This window comes from Macaca fascicularis, chromosome 3 (genome assembly GCF_037993035.2).
Source record: "Macaca fascicularis isolate 582-1 chromosome 3, T2T-MFA8v1.1".
Classification (NCBI taxonomy): Eukaryota; Metazoa; Chordata; class Mammalia; order Primates; family Cercopithecidae; genus Macaca; species Macaca fascicularis.
In genome coordinates, this window is record NC_088377.1 from 1,581,888 (window position 1) to 1,596,668 (window position 14,781).

The 14,781-nt window shown below is 60.5% G+C and overlaps 1 protein-coding gene across 8 annotated transcripts in view; it reads right to left on the minus strand.

Moving 5' to 3' along the window:
- COL18A1 (collagen type XVIII alpha 1 chain) overlaps positions 1-14,781 on the minus strand; it is a 105,357-nt gene that overhangs the window by 22,422 nt on the left and 68,154 nt on the right. For all 8 annotated transcript variants that reach the window (XR_012431871.1, XR_012431870.1, XM_045389421.3 and 5 more), the window contains 18 exons: positions 13,248-13,307; positions 12,314-12,443; positions 11,285-11,361; positions 10,804-11,019; positions 10,416-10,442; positions 8,436-8,498; positions 8,244-8,330; positions 7,871-7,924; positions 7,533-7,691; positions 6,455-6,517; positions 5,655-5,681; positions 4,749-4,880; positions 4,246-4,308; positions 3,328-3,354; positions 2,335-2,370; positions 1,468-1,539; positions 1,131-1,166; positions 689-778 (listed from right to left, as the gene is read on the minus strand). Coding sequence is in view for 6 of the 8 variants with exons in the window: in XM_045389421.3 (XP_045245356.2) it covers positions 689-778; positions 1,131-1,166; positions 1,468-1,539; positions 2,335-2,370; positions 3,328-3,354; positions 4,246-4,308; positions 4,749-4,880; positions 5,655-5,681; positions 6,455-6,517; positions 7,533-7,691; positions 7,871-7,924; positions 8,244-8,330; positions 8,436-8,498; positions 10,416-10,442; positions 10,804-11,019; positions 11,285-11,361; positions 12,314-12,443; positions 13,248-13,307 (1,419 nt within the window). In the remaining 2 variants the exon portion in view is untranslated. The remainder of the gene's footprint in view (positions 1-688; positions 779-1,130; positions 1,167-1,467; positions 1,540-2,334; positions 2,371-3,327; positions 3,355-4,245; positions 4,309-4,748; positions 4,881-5,654; positions 5,682-6,454; positions 6,518-7,532; positions 7,692-7,870; positions 7,925-8,243; positions 8,331-8,435; positions 8,499-10,415; positions 10,443-10,803; positions 11,020-11,284; positions 11,362-12,313; positions 12,444-13,247; positions 13,308-14,781) is intronic.

The following is a 14,781-nucleotide window of genomic DNA, read 5'->3' on the forward strand; positions in this document are numbered from 1 at the left end:
CAGGTGAGGAGCCGGAGCACAAGGGTTAGCTAACTTGTCCAGTGTCACAGACGGTGCCTGCTCTCAGCTCTGCCCTGGGCAGCCCCTTCCACTGGTGGCCACAGAGAAGCAGGGATCTGAACCCCTGGCCACACCCAGCTCTGCTCCCCTGGGCCCTATGTCTGCCTGGGGCTCAGCATCCTGCCTAGAGGGGGGCTTGGTCCCTGTGTTCCATGTGGCGGGGCTGGGTGGGGATGCGTCTGCCTCTGTGAGGCCAGCGGGACACGCTGCTGGCAGGCGCAGAGGGTGCAGCCGACGGGCCTGATGGACGGGCTGCGGTGGGGAGGAAGGTTCCGGAACCAACACAACCTTCACAGAGAGCCGAGGGTGTGTCTGCTGCTTCTGACGGGGCAGCTGGGTGACTGCACGCAGCTTTGGGGCCACAATGTCAAGGACACAGAGACTGAACCCGATGGGAACCTCTGGCCCCCTGTGCAGGCCTCACCCCTCCAGTGTCTCCATCACCACATGGAGCTGGGCTCCCCGGGCGTCTCTGACGAGGGCCTCTGCAGGCCCCACTGTGGAGCTGGAGTGTGGCCTTGCAGTCAAGGCCTGTCCTGACCTGGGGGGTGTGGGGGCTCAGGGAGCGATCTCTGCACCCAGTGGGGTATCTGGACAGATTGGGCGCCCACCCACGCAGCGTCCTTACATCCTGCTCCGACACGTAGACCACAGGCCCCGGGGGTCCGGGGGGTCCGGGGAGGCCTGGCTGCCCGACTCCGTCCTTCCCTGGATCTCCCTGGAAAAGGATGAAACGTGTCCAGCATTTCATCTCAGCCACTTTGGCCAGGACCCCAAAGTCCACCCAGTCCTGGAGGGGGTGCCCAGCGCCCACGGAGGGTGAGGAGGCGCCCAGGGCTGTGGACTGTGGCCTTGGAGGCCCCCGCTAGGCAGGGCAGGCTCCAACAGGGATGGCCGAGCCACACACACTGCCCCCAGCCTGAGAGCCACCCCTGTCAACTTGAGGGTCTTTGCCCCGAGTCTCTGAGGTCACATGGGTGGCAGGGGCACAGACCTGGGGGCAGCTGAGGCCAAACCTTCCAGATGTCCCAGCGCCCCTCACCCCATCCACCCGCCCCAGGGACACTCACCTTTTCTCCCCGGCTGCCTCTGTCTCCCTTTGGCCCCTGAAGAGATGGGAAGGAAATAGTTCATCACCGACAGAAACAGGAGCCCCTGGCTCCCCGTGAGGGATGGCTGCGATGAGGATGTGGGGTTATTTCCCGACCGGCTGGGGCCTGGGAGGGAGGCAGCCACCGAGAGTCCTGGTGGACACTTGTATTCGGCTCCTGGCACTCAGAGACCCGGGAGGGCACACGGAGGCCCAGGGACCTGGGAGGGACACACCTCCTGCCAGCTTCCATCTTGGCATAGTCCCTTTGGGGCTCCACACCCCCCCTGCACCCTGGGCCCACCAAGGTGGCTCACCTGGGGCCCAGCAGTGCCCTCTCTGCCAGGGAGGCCGGGGAACCCAGGGGCTCCGTTTGCTCCAACTTCTCCCTGAAAGGGTCACATGGAGGACACAGGGCATTGGCCACACGCCCAGGAATGCGGGGACCCCCACGAGGAGTCTGGGGCACCCGTGGACGTGGCGGTGGCCTGGGCTTCTCTATCTCACCCCTGTGGGCTTGAGCAGGGGCTGTGGAGGAATGGAGGAGTAGGGGGGGAGTTGGGGGGGGGAGTCGGGAGGAGGACGTGGGGAGGAGGAAGTGGGGGAGAGGGAAGTGGGGGAGAGGGAAGGGGGGAGAGGGAAGTGGGGAGGGGAAGGGGGGAGAGGGAAGTGGGGAGGGGAAGTGGGGAGGGGAAGTGGGGGAGGGGGTGGGGGGAGGGGGAAGGGGGAGGGGGAAGTGGGGGATGGGGAAGTCGGGGAAAAGGAGGGAGAGGCGGGAGGCCGGTGGCAGGGGCCAAAGGGGCCTGCACCGTCAGACAGCTGGGAGGAAGGAAGACCATGTTCCTGACGCAGCCAAACCAGGGGGTACCCTGGGGTTGGGTGCCCTGCAGGTGGGTGTTTTGGGGGTTGCCTTTGAAACCAGCATGTCTTCAATTATAAATAAACAAAGCAGTGTGAGGAAGAGCACGAGAGGCTGCCCCGAGCGGATCTCCACAGACGTCCGCCTGGGCTCTCCCTGCCTCTGCCTGGCCACGTCCCCATCCAGCATTTCATCTCAGCCACTCTGGCCAGGACCCCACAGCCCACCCAGCCCTGGAGGGGGTGCCCAGAACCCACGTGGGGTGAGGAGGCTCCCAGGGCTGTGGACTGTGGCCTTGGAGCCCCCTGCCAGGCACAGAGCTTACCTTGGCTCCCCGCAGGCCAGGCACACCAGGATCCCCCTAAGTGAATAAAGCGGGCTTGGTAAGCACCTGCTTGAGCCAGCCCCGTCCTCAGGCAGCGTCCACCCCGGGGGCAGGGAAGGGCGAGTTACCCAGGATGCATTTCACCACCCTCCCCCAGCCCAGAGCCGAGGGGTCCCAGGGACACTGAGCAACTTGTGCAGGGACCCCGTGGTCCCCGCTGAGATGGCCTCATTTAAACAATTTAAGAAAGCGAATACATGGATCTTCCAAAAAGCCTTTTGTAATGTTCCAACGTCTTGCAAATGAAAGCAAAGCATTCTCAAAGGAGCGGGTGCCACGGCAGGGGCTGGTGACAAGTGAAAGTCCAGTCCCAGGGTGGGCCCCATGTGCCCTTGGCCCCGCACACAGCAGAGGACACACTGATGAGCGCGCAGTGGGGTGAAAGGCAGCTGCTGCCCAGGGCCCAGGATAGGAGCCTCCAGGCTTCACCCCTCAGGCACCTGCCCTGGGAGCTTCGGGGCCTGGGCAGGGGTGGGGTCTTTGGGGCCAGGCTGGGGGCTGGTGTCGCCCAGGGACAGGGGAAGCAGAGGACAAAGCTCCTGGGTCCTACAAGGTCACCACGCCTCTGTCCCTGAGCCCAGGAGCCCACCTGTCCCTGAAGCTGAGGTAGGGACCCCGGGTTCTTCTCCCATGCCCCTCTTTTCAGCCCGAGTCTGAGAATATGCTTCAGGTGTGTGAACCCAGGAATCTTGATTCCTGGGCTTCAGAGAGAGAACGGGACAATGGCCCCTTAACGCTGGAAGTCTGGGTTGGAGGAGGGTGCGATTATTTCCGTTAGGCTTTTTTGCTATATTTTGCAAATTTCCCAGGATGAATTCATCCTACTCCTGCCATCAGAAAACCCGAGGCAAGGCCCTGTCTCCCCCAGCCCCGGGGTGCCGAGGCCAGGGCTGAGCCAGCGACCCCCCAAACCCAGGCGCATCTGTCACTGACCTTCAGTCCTGGCAGGCCGGGGGGTCCCTATCAGGGCAGAGGAGACACAGCGTTAGTGCAGCTGGAGGCCCTGCTGTGAGATGCTTCTCCCACAAGAAAAGCCCGCTGGTAACAGTCAACAATTAAAAATGTGTGTGTAAAAGGAAATGTACTGACTTAAAATGGTAAAGCCATTCTAACTTATTATGGAATCAATTAGTTTCTGCCTAATTGAAATTTCTCATTCATTTTGCTCAGAGTACGAAATGTGTCCCAGACACCCATGCTCTCAACAGGCTGCGCCTCTGAGCGTGAAGCTGGACTCTGTGGCTTCAGCCGCCCCATGTGGCCCTGGGGGCTCCTCCATGCTGGCACCACGGGAGAGATGGTGGTGTGGAGGGGACAGCGGGGGTGGGGGAGGAAGGGGCTGCCGGCCCCTGGGTCTGCCCCTGACACAGCTGAGCTGTCTGAGCAGTTGTTTTGGGATTTTGGTCACTCTTTGTTGGCCCTAACCCTGAGCAGTACATATGTTAACAGTAGAACAAGGTGGAGATATCATAGGAATTTCAGATTCTACTCAGGCCGAACATTTGTTACTTCCCAAAATTGGGGCCACAAAAAGAATGTGATGACTTGAATTTCCCCAGAAAGGCCTGTCTTTCGGGTGGCATGCGGCCCCACGGTCCTTTGTCTTGACCACCCACAGTGTCTCCCACTTTGCAGACCAGGCCCTCATCCCATGACTTTACTTCAATGAAGGGGCATCTCCCAAGAGCGAGGGTGGCCCACGGTGCACAGCGCCTGCCACATGCGGCCCTCACAGCTCTGCGGGACAGCGTCCGGCCCCATGCAAGGCTGGTGGCTCTCAGGGACACCCTCCTGCCCCAGACAACACTCCCTCAGCCCTCAGAGCTGGCTATGCCCAGCTCACAAGAGTACCTGCGGCCCATCGGCGCCTCGGGCTGTTGACCAGAAGGGCCCCCCGGAGCCTTCCATGTCATCCTGGAGGAGACACACAAGACACGCGTGGGCCTGTGTCCCTTCTTAGGGAAGGGCCCCTCCCTGGGGCTGGCACTGACCCCTCACTTTGGGGCCACGGTGGCCTGGGGAGCCTCCATTCTCGGAAGGGGACTGTCTACCTGGTGGCAGGGCCGGGGTGGGGGCCCCCAGGGGCAGCCCATCTCGGGTCAGCTCATTCGCTCTTGGTCAGGGCACAGGTGCCAGGGTATGGCTGGGCCGAGTTCCCCATCAGCACCGTGGGGCACGGGCGACGGGAGAGAGACTCGAGCTCCACCATGGGGAATATGGAATCGTGGGCCAAGGCAGCGCCAGTGAGACCACCGCGCAGGACGTGCTGCTCTGTGAGTGAGATGCCAGGGTAGCAGGGCTGGGGCAAAGGCAGCCCCCGGCACTCCAGGGGGTCAGATGTAGGCGGTACTCACAAATCCAGCGGGGAGTCCTGGTCCTGGTGGCCCAGGGGGCCCAGGGGGGCCTGGTGGTCCAGCGGGTCCAGGGGCTCCTGCCAGGCCGCTCTCCCCGCGAGCGCCAGCAGGACCGGGGTCTCCCTTGCTCCCCTGCGTGGGGTGAGGAGAGCGTGTCAGGACCCAGCCCAGCCCAGCCCCCGCTGGCCCTGCAACCCTGGTGTAGATATGTTTTCTTATGATGCTTTCTAAACCCTGCAAATCAAAAGGTAAGGAACATTCTGCAAAGCAACGCAGACCTCACAGCAGCCTTTCTTCTAACTTTATGCTGGAGAGATCTGTGTGTGTGTGTGTGTGCACATATGCTGGAGATTGTGTGTGTGTGTGCGCGCGCGCACATATGCTGGAGATTGTGTGTGTGTGTGTGCACATATGCTGGAGATTGTGTGTGCGTGCGCGCATATGCTGGAGATTGTGTGTGTGTGCGCGCATATGCTGGAGATTGTGTGTGTGTGTGCGCGTGCACATATGCTGGAGATTGCGCGCGTGTGTGTGTGCACATATGCTGGAGATTGTGTGTGTGTGTGTGCACATATGCTGGAGATTGTATGCGTGTGTGTGTGCACATATGCTGGAGATTGTGTGTGCGTGTGTGTGTGCACATATGCTGGAAATTGTGCATTGTGTATGTGCGCGCTCGGGGGAAGCCACATCGCAAGAGTGACAAGGGCCGAAGCCACCCCACCAGAGTGACAGAGGCCGCTGCCAGCAATTCCGGCAGGGCGGACGGCTGGCAGGATTGCGGGTCAAGGCCAGCCCCAGGAGAGCTCACTCCCTCGACCGTGGGGCCCCCACCCTCCTTGGGGGCACGACCACTGAGTGGGCACCAGGGGCAGGGGACGGCTGTGCTGGGGATTCTGCTTGTACCTTATGTCCTGGGGCGCCTGCTTCACCCTGTACAGAAAAAAGCAGGGTTATGACAAAATCAGGCCCGCAGCACAGAGGACAGAGGAAGGCGTGCCGCCCTGCCAGGAACTACGCCCCGACCGGGATCCCTGCTTTGCTGCCTGTGCTGGTTTAATAGTTTCTGAGGCTGTTGCCACTGTCATCCCCCTTTCTGGCATGGTTGGGGTCCTGAAAGGGAAGCCACAAGGGACGCCACGCCTGATCCCAATGCCGGACCCGGCTCCACGTGGAGCCTGGATGCCTCCCCAGGGAGGGTCCTTCAGCTCAGCCACAGGCTTAGAGCCGCAAGGGGCATTGACAGCCAACGTCCCCTGCTCAGCCCAAAGCAGAGCAGCTCTCATCTGAGGTCTCATGCTGGAGACCGCTCCCCAGGGGGCTGGACGCAGGTGCCTCCCGCCAGGTCCACCCACAAACGCCCGGGGCCCCGGCTCCTGGCGTCAGTCCGACAGAGGCTCATGGCCACTGCCCCGTAACCAATGTGGAAACTTGGAGTAAGATCTCAGATCTCGCGGGGCGCCCACGTTCTTAAAACCCATGAGTCCGGCATCATCACGGTCCATAATTTCTACCCGAGCGCCCAGGTCAGGGCGACCTCCAGAGCCCGAGGCCCCAGGCTGTGGGGCTGTGATGGGGGCGGCTATTCCTAGCACTTCCCCTTCACGGACGTCACCAGGCACCCCTGGACCCCCAGGGCTCGGCCAGCCCTGGCCACATGGTGTGGTGCCGGGCCCCATTCACCCTAGACTCGAGGGGAGACTTACCAGGCTGCCTTTCTGCCCCGTCCTTCCTGGGGGCCCCTCTTTTCCTGGAGGGCCTGGGGGTCCCTGGAGGAGAGCAGAGCATAGTGGATCTTGATGGCATTCAGCTACTGAAATGATTTCTGGGTTAACAGGTTATCTGGGCTTCCACAGGTGGCCCAAAGGCAGGACACTGAACGTTCCCCAGACACAGGGCCCGAGTCCCAGGGCTCACGGGAGACCCCACGGCCTGTGCAACCCACAGTTTCACGGCCACATTGGCAGGATGAGATGGCAGGGCCGACAGCACCATGGCCGGAAGGCACTTAACACCAGGGCTGGGGTAACCGCTGCTCCCTCTGAGAGACGGTCTGGCCACACGTATGAATACGGATTAGGCATATTCTTTAAGCCCAAATTGCCCCTTAGATTGGATGCTGGGGAGGGCTTGCCACGCGGCACCCAGAGAGGCCTCAGAGCCAATGGTGATGGCAAACGCCCATCAGGAGGGTTGGCTGGCTCAGGTAGGGACTGTCACGGAGGCAGGGGCACGTCATGGGTGACCTAACCACACACTCCCTGCCCTACACGCCACAGCATGCTACTGAGTGACCTCGGGCCACGGGATGCCAGCGCAGCGTGACCCAATTACGGCAGCCACGTCTGCAGGCACCTGCTGCCCGTCATATGTGGCAGAGCCAGTGGGGAGCCTGCCGCGGGGCCCTGAGACCCCATGAGCTGTGCTGGCCAAGCAGGCTCCTCCCTCCCCTGGCCCTCCGGCAGTGCTGACCTCGGCCCTCCCACCCCCACCCATGGGAATTGCTCATGGAGACACTCTGTGCAGTCCGCGGACCCACAGGGCCAGAAGTCAGAGGCCTTGCTTGCAGCCACCCCCACTGGTCAGCACCCCCAGAACCACGGGGTGGCCACTGAGGTGCCTCCACACACCCCAGGGTGGCCCCGAGTCTGGAGTTGTCCGCCAACTCCCAGGGGAGATGAGGTGAGGGGCGGGGACTGGGGAGGCCTGAGGTGGGGCAGGGGTCCCACGTGGGGTGTTCACCCCCCCACTCCCAGCAGACAGGACTCCTGAGGCAGGACTTACCGGGAGGCCGGGAAACCCGGGGGGACCCTCGCGCCCAGGCACACCAGGAAGGCCGGCAGGTCCTGGGACGTCAGAACCGTTCACCCCAAAGCGGCCTGGCTCGCCGGGCAGGCCTGGGACACCGGGGGGTCCGGGGGGTCCGGGAAAGCCTCGAGGACCCTGGACATGGGCAAACACAGATGGTCACAGCCCATGTGGCACCCACCAGGGATGACCACCACCCCCAAACCAGGCCTCGTCCCCACCCCCCACAGGATCCCAGCTGAATCTCGGGGGTCCGTGGCCTGTTCCTCATGGGCACAGACATCAGGCAGCGCCGCAGGTTAAGGGCCACTCACCCGCAGGGCCTCCAGATCACCACCGAAGCCAGATCCCTCCATGTCAATGAAGGTCTGAGGAAAAGAGCCAAGAGACGCATTGCCCTGAGCTTGGCCCCCGCCTGGCTACTCCCGGCCCCCGCCCCGCAAGCTGCGCATCAAGCTGTTTCTACCAGGAGCTGAGAAACCACAGCCCCTCTGCTGCCCCCAGAGAAGCCTGAAGGCAGGTGGGTGGGAGCTCCCACCACACGTGTGACCCCTCAGCTCAGCTGAGACCCCATGCAAGCCCCTGAGGGTGGAGCTGATCCTCCTGGGCCAGATGCCCTCCCAGAAGCAGTACCTGCTTTTGAGGATGGCAGAGCCCAGGTCACAGGAAGCCAAGGGCGGGACTCACCAGCTTGTCGTGTCTGAAGGAGGGTCCTGGGGGCCCCGGAGGCCCTTGGGGTCCTGGGGGTCCTCTCGCTCCAACCCCGGGGTCTCCCTGGGAACACAAGACAAGCTCGTCACACCCTGGGCACGCACGCAGCCCCCACCTCGGGCCAAGGGCCAACACAGGAAGGGGCCCCGCCCAGCCACAAACACTCACCTTGTCACCCTTGGGGCCCACGTCCCCCGGAGTCCCGGGGAAGCCCTGCGGCCCGGTGTCGCCCTGGAACACAGCAGCCGGGAGCCCGGTCAGGGGAGGCACCCCACCATGGGCCACAGCCTGGCACCCTCAGTGCTCTTCCCCCAGGCAGGGGACAGACGGGAGCTGAGCTCTTCAGGGGAGTCTCCGGGGCCCAGAAAGTAGGAGGGTGCCAGGCCCAGCAGATTGTCTCCCGCCTGAGCCCATCTTGCCAGCCACGCCTGGGGGAAGCTGTGGGGAGCATCCCTCGGGAGGTCACAGCAGGTCCCCCGACGGCCTCCACAATAGCCGGTGCTTGGGTTGTTACATATATGTGTGTGGATGTGGTATGCACAGTATGTGTGAGGGGTATGGTGTGTGCATGTGTGATATGTCTGTGTGACGTGAGTGTGCATGTATGGTGTGCATAATGCACGGTGTGTGCATGTGTGTGCACCCGTGGTATGTGTATGTGTGTAGTGTGTGGCCATGTGTGGTGTATGCCGTGTGTGCGTGTGGTACATGTACGTGTGTGCATGTGCCCACCTGTGGTGTGTGTAATGTGTGGTGTGTGCACACGTGGTGTGTGTAGTGTGCTTGTGTCCACGTGTGGTGTAGGGGGATGTGGTGGGCAGAGCATCTGCGTGTTTGCTGCACGGGAAAGCAGGTGAGGGCCTTGTGCCTAGGTGAAAGTCAGTGTTTTGAAGTGTCCAAGTGATGGTGACAAAGTCGGGCAGGATTTCCTTTTCTGGATGGGAAAGTCTAAGATCAAGCCTGTTGCTGAGCCCTGTGGATCCTCATCCCACCCACTCACACATTCACACACGCAAACACTCAAACACATATGTGCATGCACACACGTTAACACGTGCACACACATTCATACACGCACATACTCAAACACACATGGACATGCACACACACACATGCACACATACACAAACGTGCACACACATTCACACATGCACATACTGAAACACATTCACACACTCAAACACACACACACATATTCACACACACATTCACACATGCACGCGCACACACACACGCATTCACACACGCCCACACATTCACACACACGCATGCACAAACATGCACACACATTCACACACGTGCGCACACACGTACCCACATTCACTCACACATGCTCACACTTGCACACGTGCACACACATTCAAACACAGGCACATGCACACACACGCACATGCACACACGCACACACACGTGTGTGCCCTGCTGTGGGTGGGCCCCATGGATCCTCACCCCACACTCACACACGCGTGTGTGTACCCTGTTGCAGTGGGTAGGCCCCGTGCCGCCCCCCCAGCCGACTGCCCTGCTTAGTCTGCCATGGTCCTCCTCGCAGGCAGCTTGGCTGTGGGGTTCCAGGCGGTCGGTAATGACTGTTCGGTGGGCACCATGAGATGCCCTCCCTGTCCTTTCAGACTTTCTAGACTGTTTTTAACTTGAACCCTCCTGTCCAGCACTCGTGATGGCCCCACTTTCTGCCGAGTGTTACCATTTGCCGGGCAGGCTATTCCCAGATCTTTATTCGCAGTCTACCACGTCATTTCACTGTGCTTGGAAACGGTGTTTGCTGATTTTTAAAATCTGAACTGCGTGTTTTGAGACAGAAGCTCTGACTTTGCAGACCCCCTGGTCGCTCCGCGCCTCTCTCCTGTCTTGCGCCCCCACCCTCCGACCTCCTTTTTCTTTGCTGTGCGTTTTCCAAGGGTTTGGAAGCTGTGTCTTTTCTTCTTCCTGGTAGTTGTGGCCTAAATGTCTCAACACTAACACGTGACTACCTATTTCCCATCAAGCTACACTCTTCTTTACAGAATTTCATCTTCAAAATGGTTTTGCTGTGCAGTCCCCTCCTAAAAAGAGTGTCCCCAGCAACACAGCCCTGGGGTCTAAGCAAACATCACAGATAACATGGGGATCAGAAAGAAGCAGACTTACCGGCTTTCCGTCTTCACCAGGGTCACCCTGGGTGTGCAAGAGAAGCCGTGAGTGATCGGAAATGCCACCTCCAGCCCCACCCAGGGTCTGCACATGGAAAGGCACCGCCTGCTCCAAGTCCCCCCGAGGTGGCAAAGATGCCTTCCCCGGATGTCCCGGGACCCACGCCAGGAGCCTCCTCGCACCCACAAGGGCTGTGTTTGGGCAGCTCCGCCTCCCACATCTGACCACCTTCCAGCACCAACCCCACGCAACGGTGGTCCCAAGGATGCTGCTGACCTGCCCCGAACCCAGCTCAGCTCACTCCCACGTTGGCCGCAGCCTCTCCCTGTCCTGCCCGAGCCCCCACCTCCAGAAGGGGCTGGACTGGAGGGGCACGAGGACTCACCGGCTCGCCATCCCTTCCAGGGGTGCCGTCCCTCCCTGGCAGCCCTGGAGGTCCTTGCGGTCCGGGGACAGGTTGCAAGGCTGGGCCTACAGGACCCAGGGGACTGACCGGGCACGGGAGACCCGGGGGACCAGGCAGGCAGGGGGAGCCTGGGGGGCCTGCCCGGCCAGGCGGGCCTGGAATACCTGGCTCCCCTTTCTGCCCCTTCAGGCCACCCTGGGAATAAAGAGAACACAAGGGCCCGGGCTGGGGTGAGGCCCCACACACCCTGCCCACGTGCCCCGCTGTGCCCTACAGAGTCCCGGGCTGGGCTCTGCTTCCCACGGGGGACACGCAGGGTGGATGCATGCTGGCACCGTGCGCTGGGCACAAAGGAGGCACGGGCACAGAGGGGCTTCATCAGGGCTCACCAGTGAGTGGCCCGAAAGGCCACGGGTGCTTTGGTTCAGAATGGTTCCGGAGCACAGGGAGGTGGCCTTACCTCTTTCACGCGGCCCCCAGGGGTCCGGACACTCCCGTCCCACGTGGAGACAGAATCTGAGCCAGGAAGTGTCTGAGCTGAGAAGAGAAGCAGAGGTGGCCACTGTCAGGCCCCCCGGGTGGTCCCAGCTCTGCTCTTGGCATCCCAGATAGCCCCGGCAGCCCAAACGCGTTCAGTCCTGGAGCCTGGCCGGACACCATCAGATTCCCAGCCTCAAGCTGCACTCCCCTAAGCTCTGGCTCCCAGGCACAGGAAACAGGGAGAGAGAATTTAAAATCAACAGTGAGGCCGGTGTGGCCACCTAAGCCGATGACAGCTGAAACCTGGGAGATGCTTCCTGAACTTGTTACAAGAGACCCTGGCCCCCCAAAATGCCTTCTTATCAGCCAGCATGCTTTGTCCCTTTTCCTCTTTCCCTCTTAACTTTTAATTAAAATAAAAATGAAAACCAACAGAAATCTTGCAAGAGAAGCACAGTGAATACCCAGAGCCCGTACCCACAGCCACCATCCAGGCCTCGGCATCTCCCCACCTGCCTCACACACACACACACACACACACACACACTACACACAATACACACATACTACACACACACATTACACATGCACATCACACACATACACTACACACAATACACTACACATACAACACACACCACACACTGCACACCACACACACACTACATGCAACACACACTACACACAATACACACCACACACTCTGCACACATCACACTATGCACACACCACACACACCCACACACGCATACACCATACATGCTACACACACATCACATAAACATCACACACGTCACACAAACATGCACATCACACCACACATCACACACACATCACACACGTGCCACATATTACACATACATGCACTATATACACCACACACTACATACACCATACATCACACACATACCTCAGCATCACACAAACATGCATGTTACACACCACACTCACACACGCACCACACACACCCCACACCACACCACGCACACACATCCAGAAAAGAGCTTACCTCCTAATGAAGTCACTGTGGTCTGCTCCTCGATTTCTTCACTTCTGGAATCTTCCGTGCTGCTGCCTCCAGCCAAGGGTGGAGCAGTGACCGGGGGTGGCGTGGGGAGCCTCGGTTTTAGGGCTGTGCCCTGGAGGACGAGAGAGGAGATGGCCTGTTATTCAACCAGCAGATGCCCGGCAGAGCCTTGCTTGGTTTGTGAAATGAAATACTTAAGATTGCAAGAAGGATAAAGAAAAATCCTCTGAAACAGGAGGGCGCTGCAGGGCAGCGTGCAAGGGGCTTCCTTCCGTGGGCTGCAGGGGTGTGGCCGCCTGTGGGCTCCCCGGCTCCAGGACTGTGCCTGCCATCACCACAGAGGCCTCCTGGCGCCTGAGAGGCCATGCTGGGAAGCTGATGTGAACCTGCAGAGGGTCCCTGCAGGGGCCACATTCCCACGCCCGTCTCTAACGGAAAGCACGGCGCCTCAGTCCTGGGGCTGGGGCCTCCCCGCTCCCTGCCCCTCCTGTGTTTTCTCAGGTGGCCCGAGCTGGGGAAAGCCCTTCCTCATGCTCCCTGCACCGCCTTCTGCTGGTTGTCAGACTCACACACCCGTTCATTCCCTGGTGGCCACCCATGAGCTAACGGAGGGATGGGGCGAACGGAAGGCCAAGGTCGCCTCAAAGACCAAGGAATGTGCAGGGCAGGACCTTGTTTAAAGGAATGTCCTCTCACCAGAGACACGCGGTGGTCAGGCAGGACTGGAGTGGGGCCTGTCCCCAGGCTCGGAGCGTCTGCCCAGCCCAGCATCCCGGTTCCCAGCCGGGAATGTGTCTTCATGGCATAGAGGCGGCTCTTGGAGCCACATCTGTGTGTACACACGTGTGCACTGCACTGCTGGGAGGGGCTCTCCCGGGACCCTGCAGGGTGGGCTGGGCCTCGTCCGGCTACTCACCATCTCCTCCCTGAGAAGCTCCTGGGTGTCAGCGAGCCCGCTGCCAAAGTCTCCAGATGCCTGAGGAGTTTGAAAAGGGAAAGGCTGGAGAGATGGCAGCCAGACCAGGCCCCGAGCCCAGCAGGCCTGGGAAGCAAAGGAGGCTGCTCTTGCCTCCTCCCAGCCCCCTCCCGCCTCGTCCAGCCCTCTCTGGTGCTCTCGGAGGGGCTGCTGGGGTGGGCACGCTGGCCTTCCCTGCCCAGGCACCCTCTGAGCTTCAACAAGTCTTGTCCAATCGGGTCGCGGACAGTGATGCTTCTGAAACTGCCTCGGCCAGTGGTCAGACACGCAGAGGCAGGAGGGGAACATGCTCCTCTCCTCTGGCCAGAGCCCTGCCCTGGAGGAGGCCCCACCACAGATGCTCCCCACACAGGTTTCCCCAGCGCAGGCCCTGCTGGGCCCAGGCCTGGGCCGAACCCACACCAAGGCGGCTGGACGTTTTAAACTTCATGAAAACCCAGAGGAGAATCATCCTCAGGGCCCGCTAATGACCCCTGAAGGCAAGGCAGGCCAGGGGAGGGGTGCAGCGCCTCGGAGACCCCCAGCACCCGGCAAGCTGTACCAGGGCACAGCCTTGTCATGGCCGCCATGTGAACAATCTGGCATCTTCTGGCATGTTCCAGGCAAAAACAACGGACTTACCAGGTGAAATATAGAAAAAAACATGAAAGCAACATGGATGTGCACACGCTGCCCACAGTTCAGCCATGGTGTCTCCTGCCCACGCCACCCAGGAGTGAGGCTGTGGGTCCACGGCCACGTGGGGCACGCTGTGATCTGGGCCCCTGAGTGAGAAGAATTCCCTGCTCTTCCTCACACCTGGGGCCGGCGGACTCCCCTTGGCTACCACAAGATTCCACACACCCCACCAACACACACGTTGCACAACACATACGCCGCACAACACACACGCCACACAACACACAGACACAAACACAGAGACACACATGAGATTCCACACACCCCACCAACACACATCCCAACACACACACACCCCACCAACACACACCCCACCAACACACAGGTACGGAGACACACATGAGATTCCACACACCCCAATACACATGCCGCACAACACACACACCCCACCAACACACACCCCACCAACACACATCCCAACACACACACACCCCACCAACACACATCCCAACACACACACACCCCACCAACACACATCCCAACACATACACATCCCACCAACACACATCCCAACACACACACCCCACCAACACACACCCCAACACATACACACCCCACCAACACACATCCCAACACACACACCCCACCAACACACACCCCACCAACACACATCCCAACACACACACACCCCACCAACACACATCCCAACACACACACACCCCACCAACACACATCCCAACACATACACACCCCACCAACACACATCCCAACACACACACCCCACCAACACACACCCCAACACATACACACCCCACCAACACACATCCCAACACACACACCCCACCAACACATACAC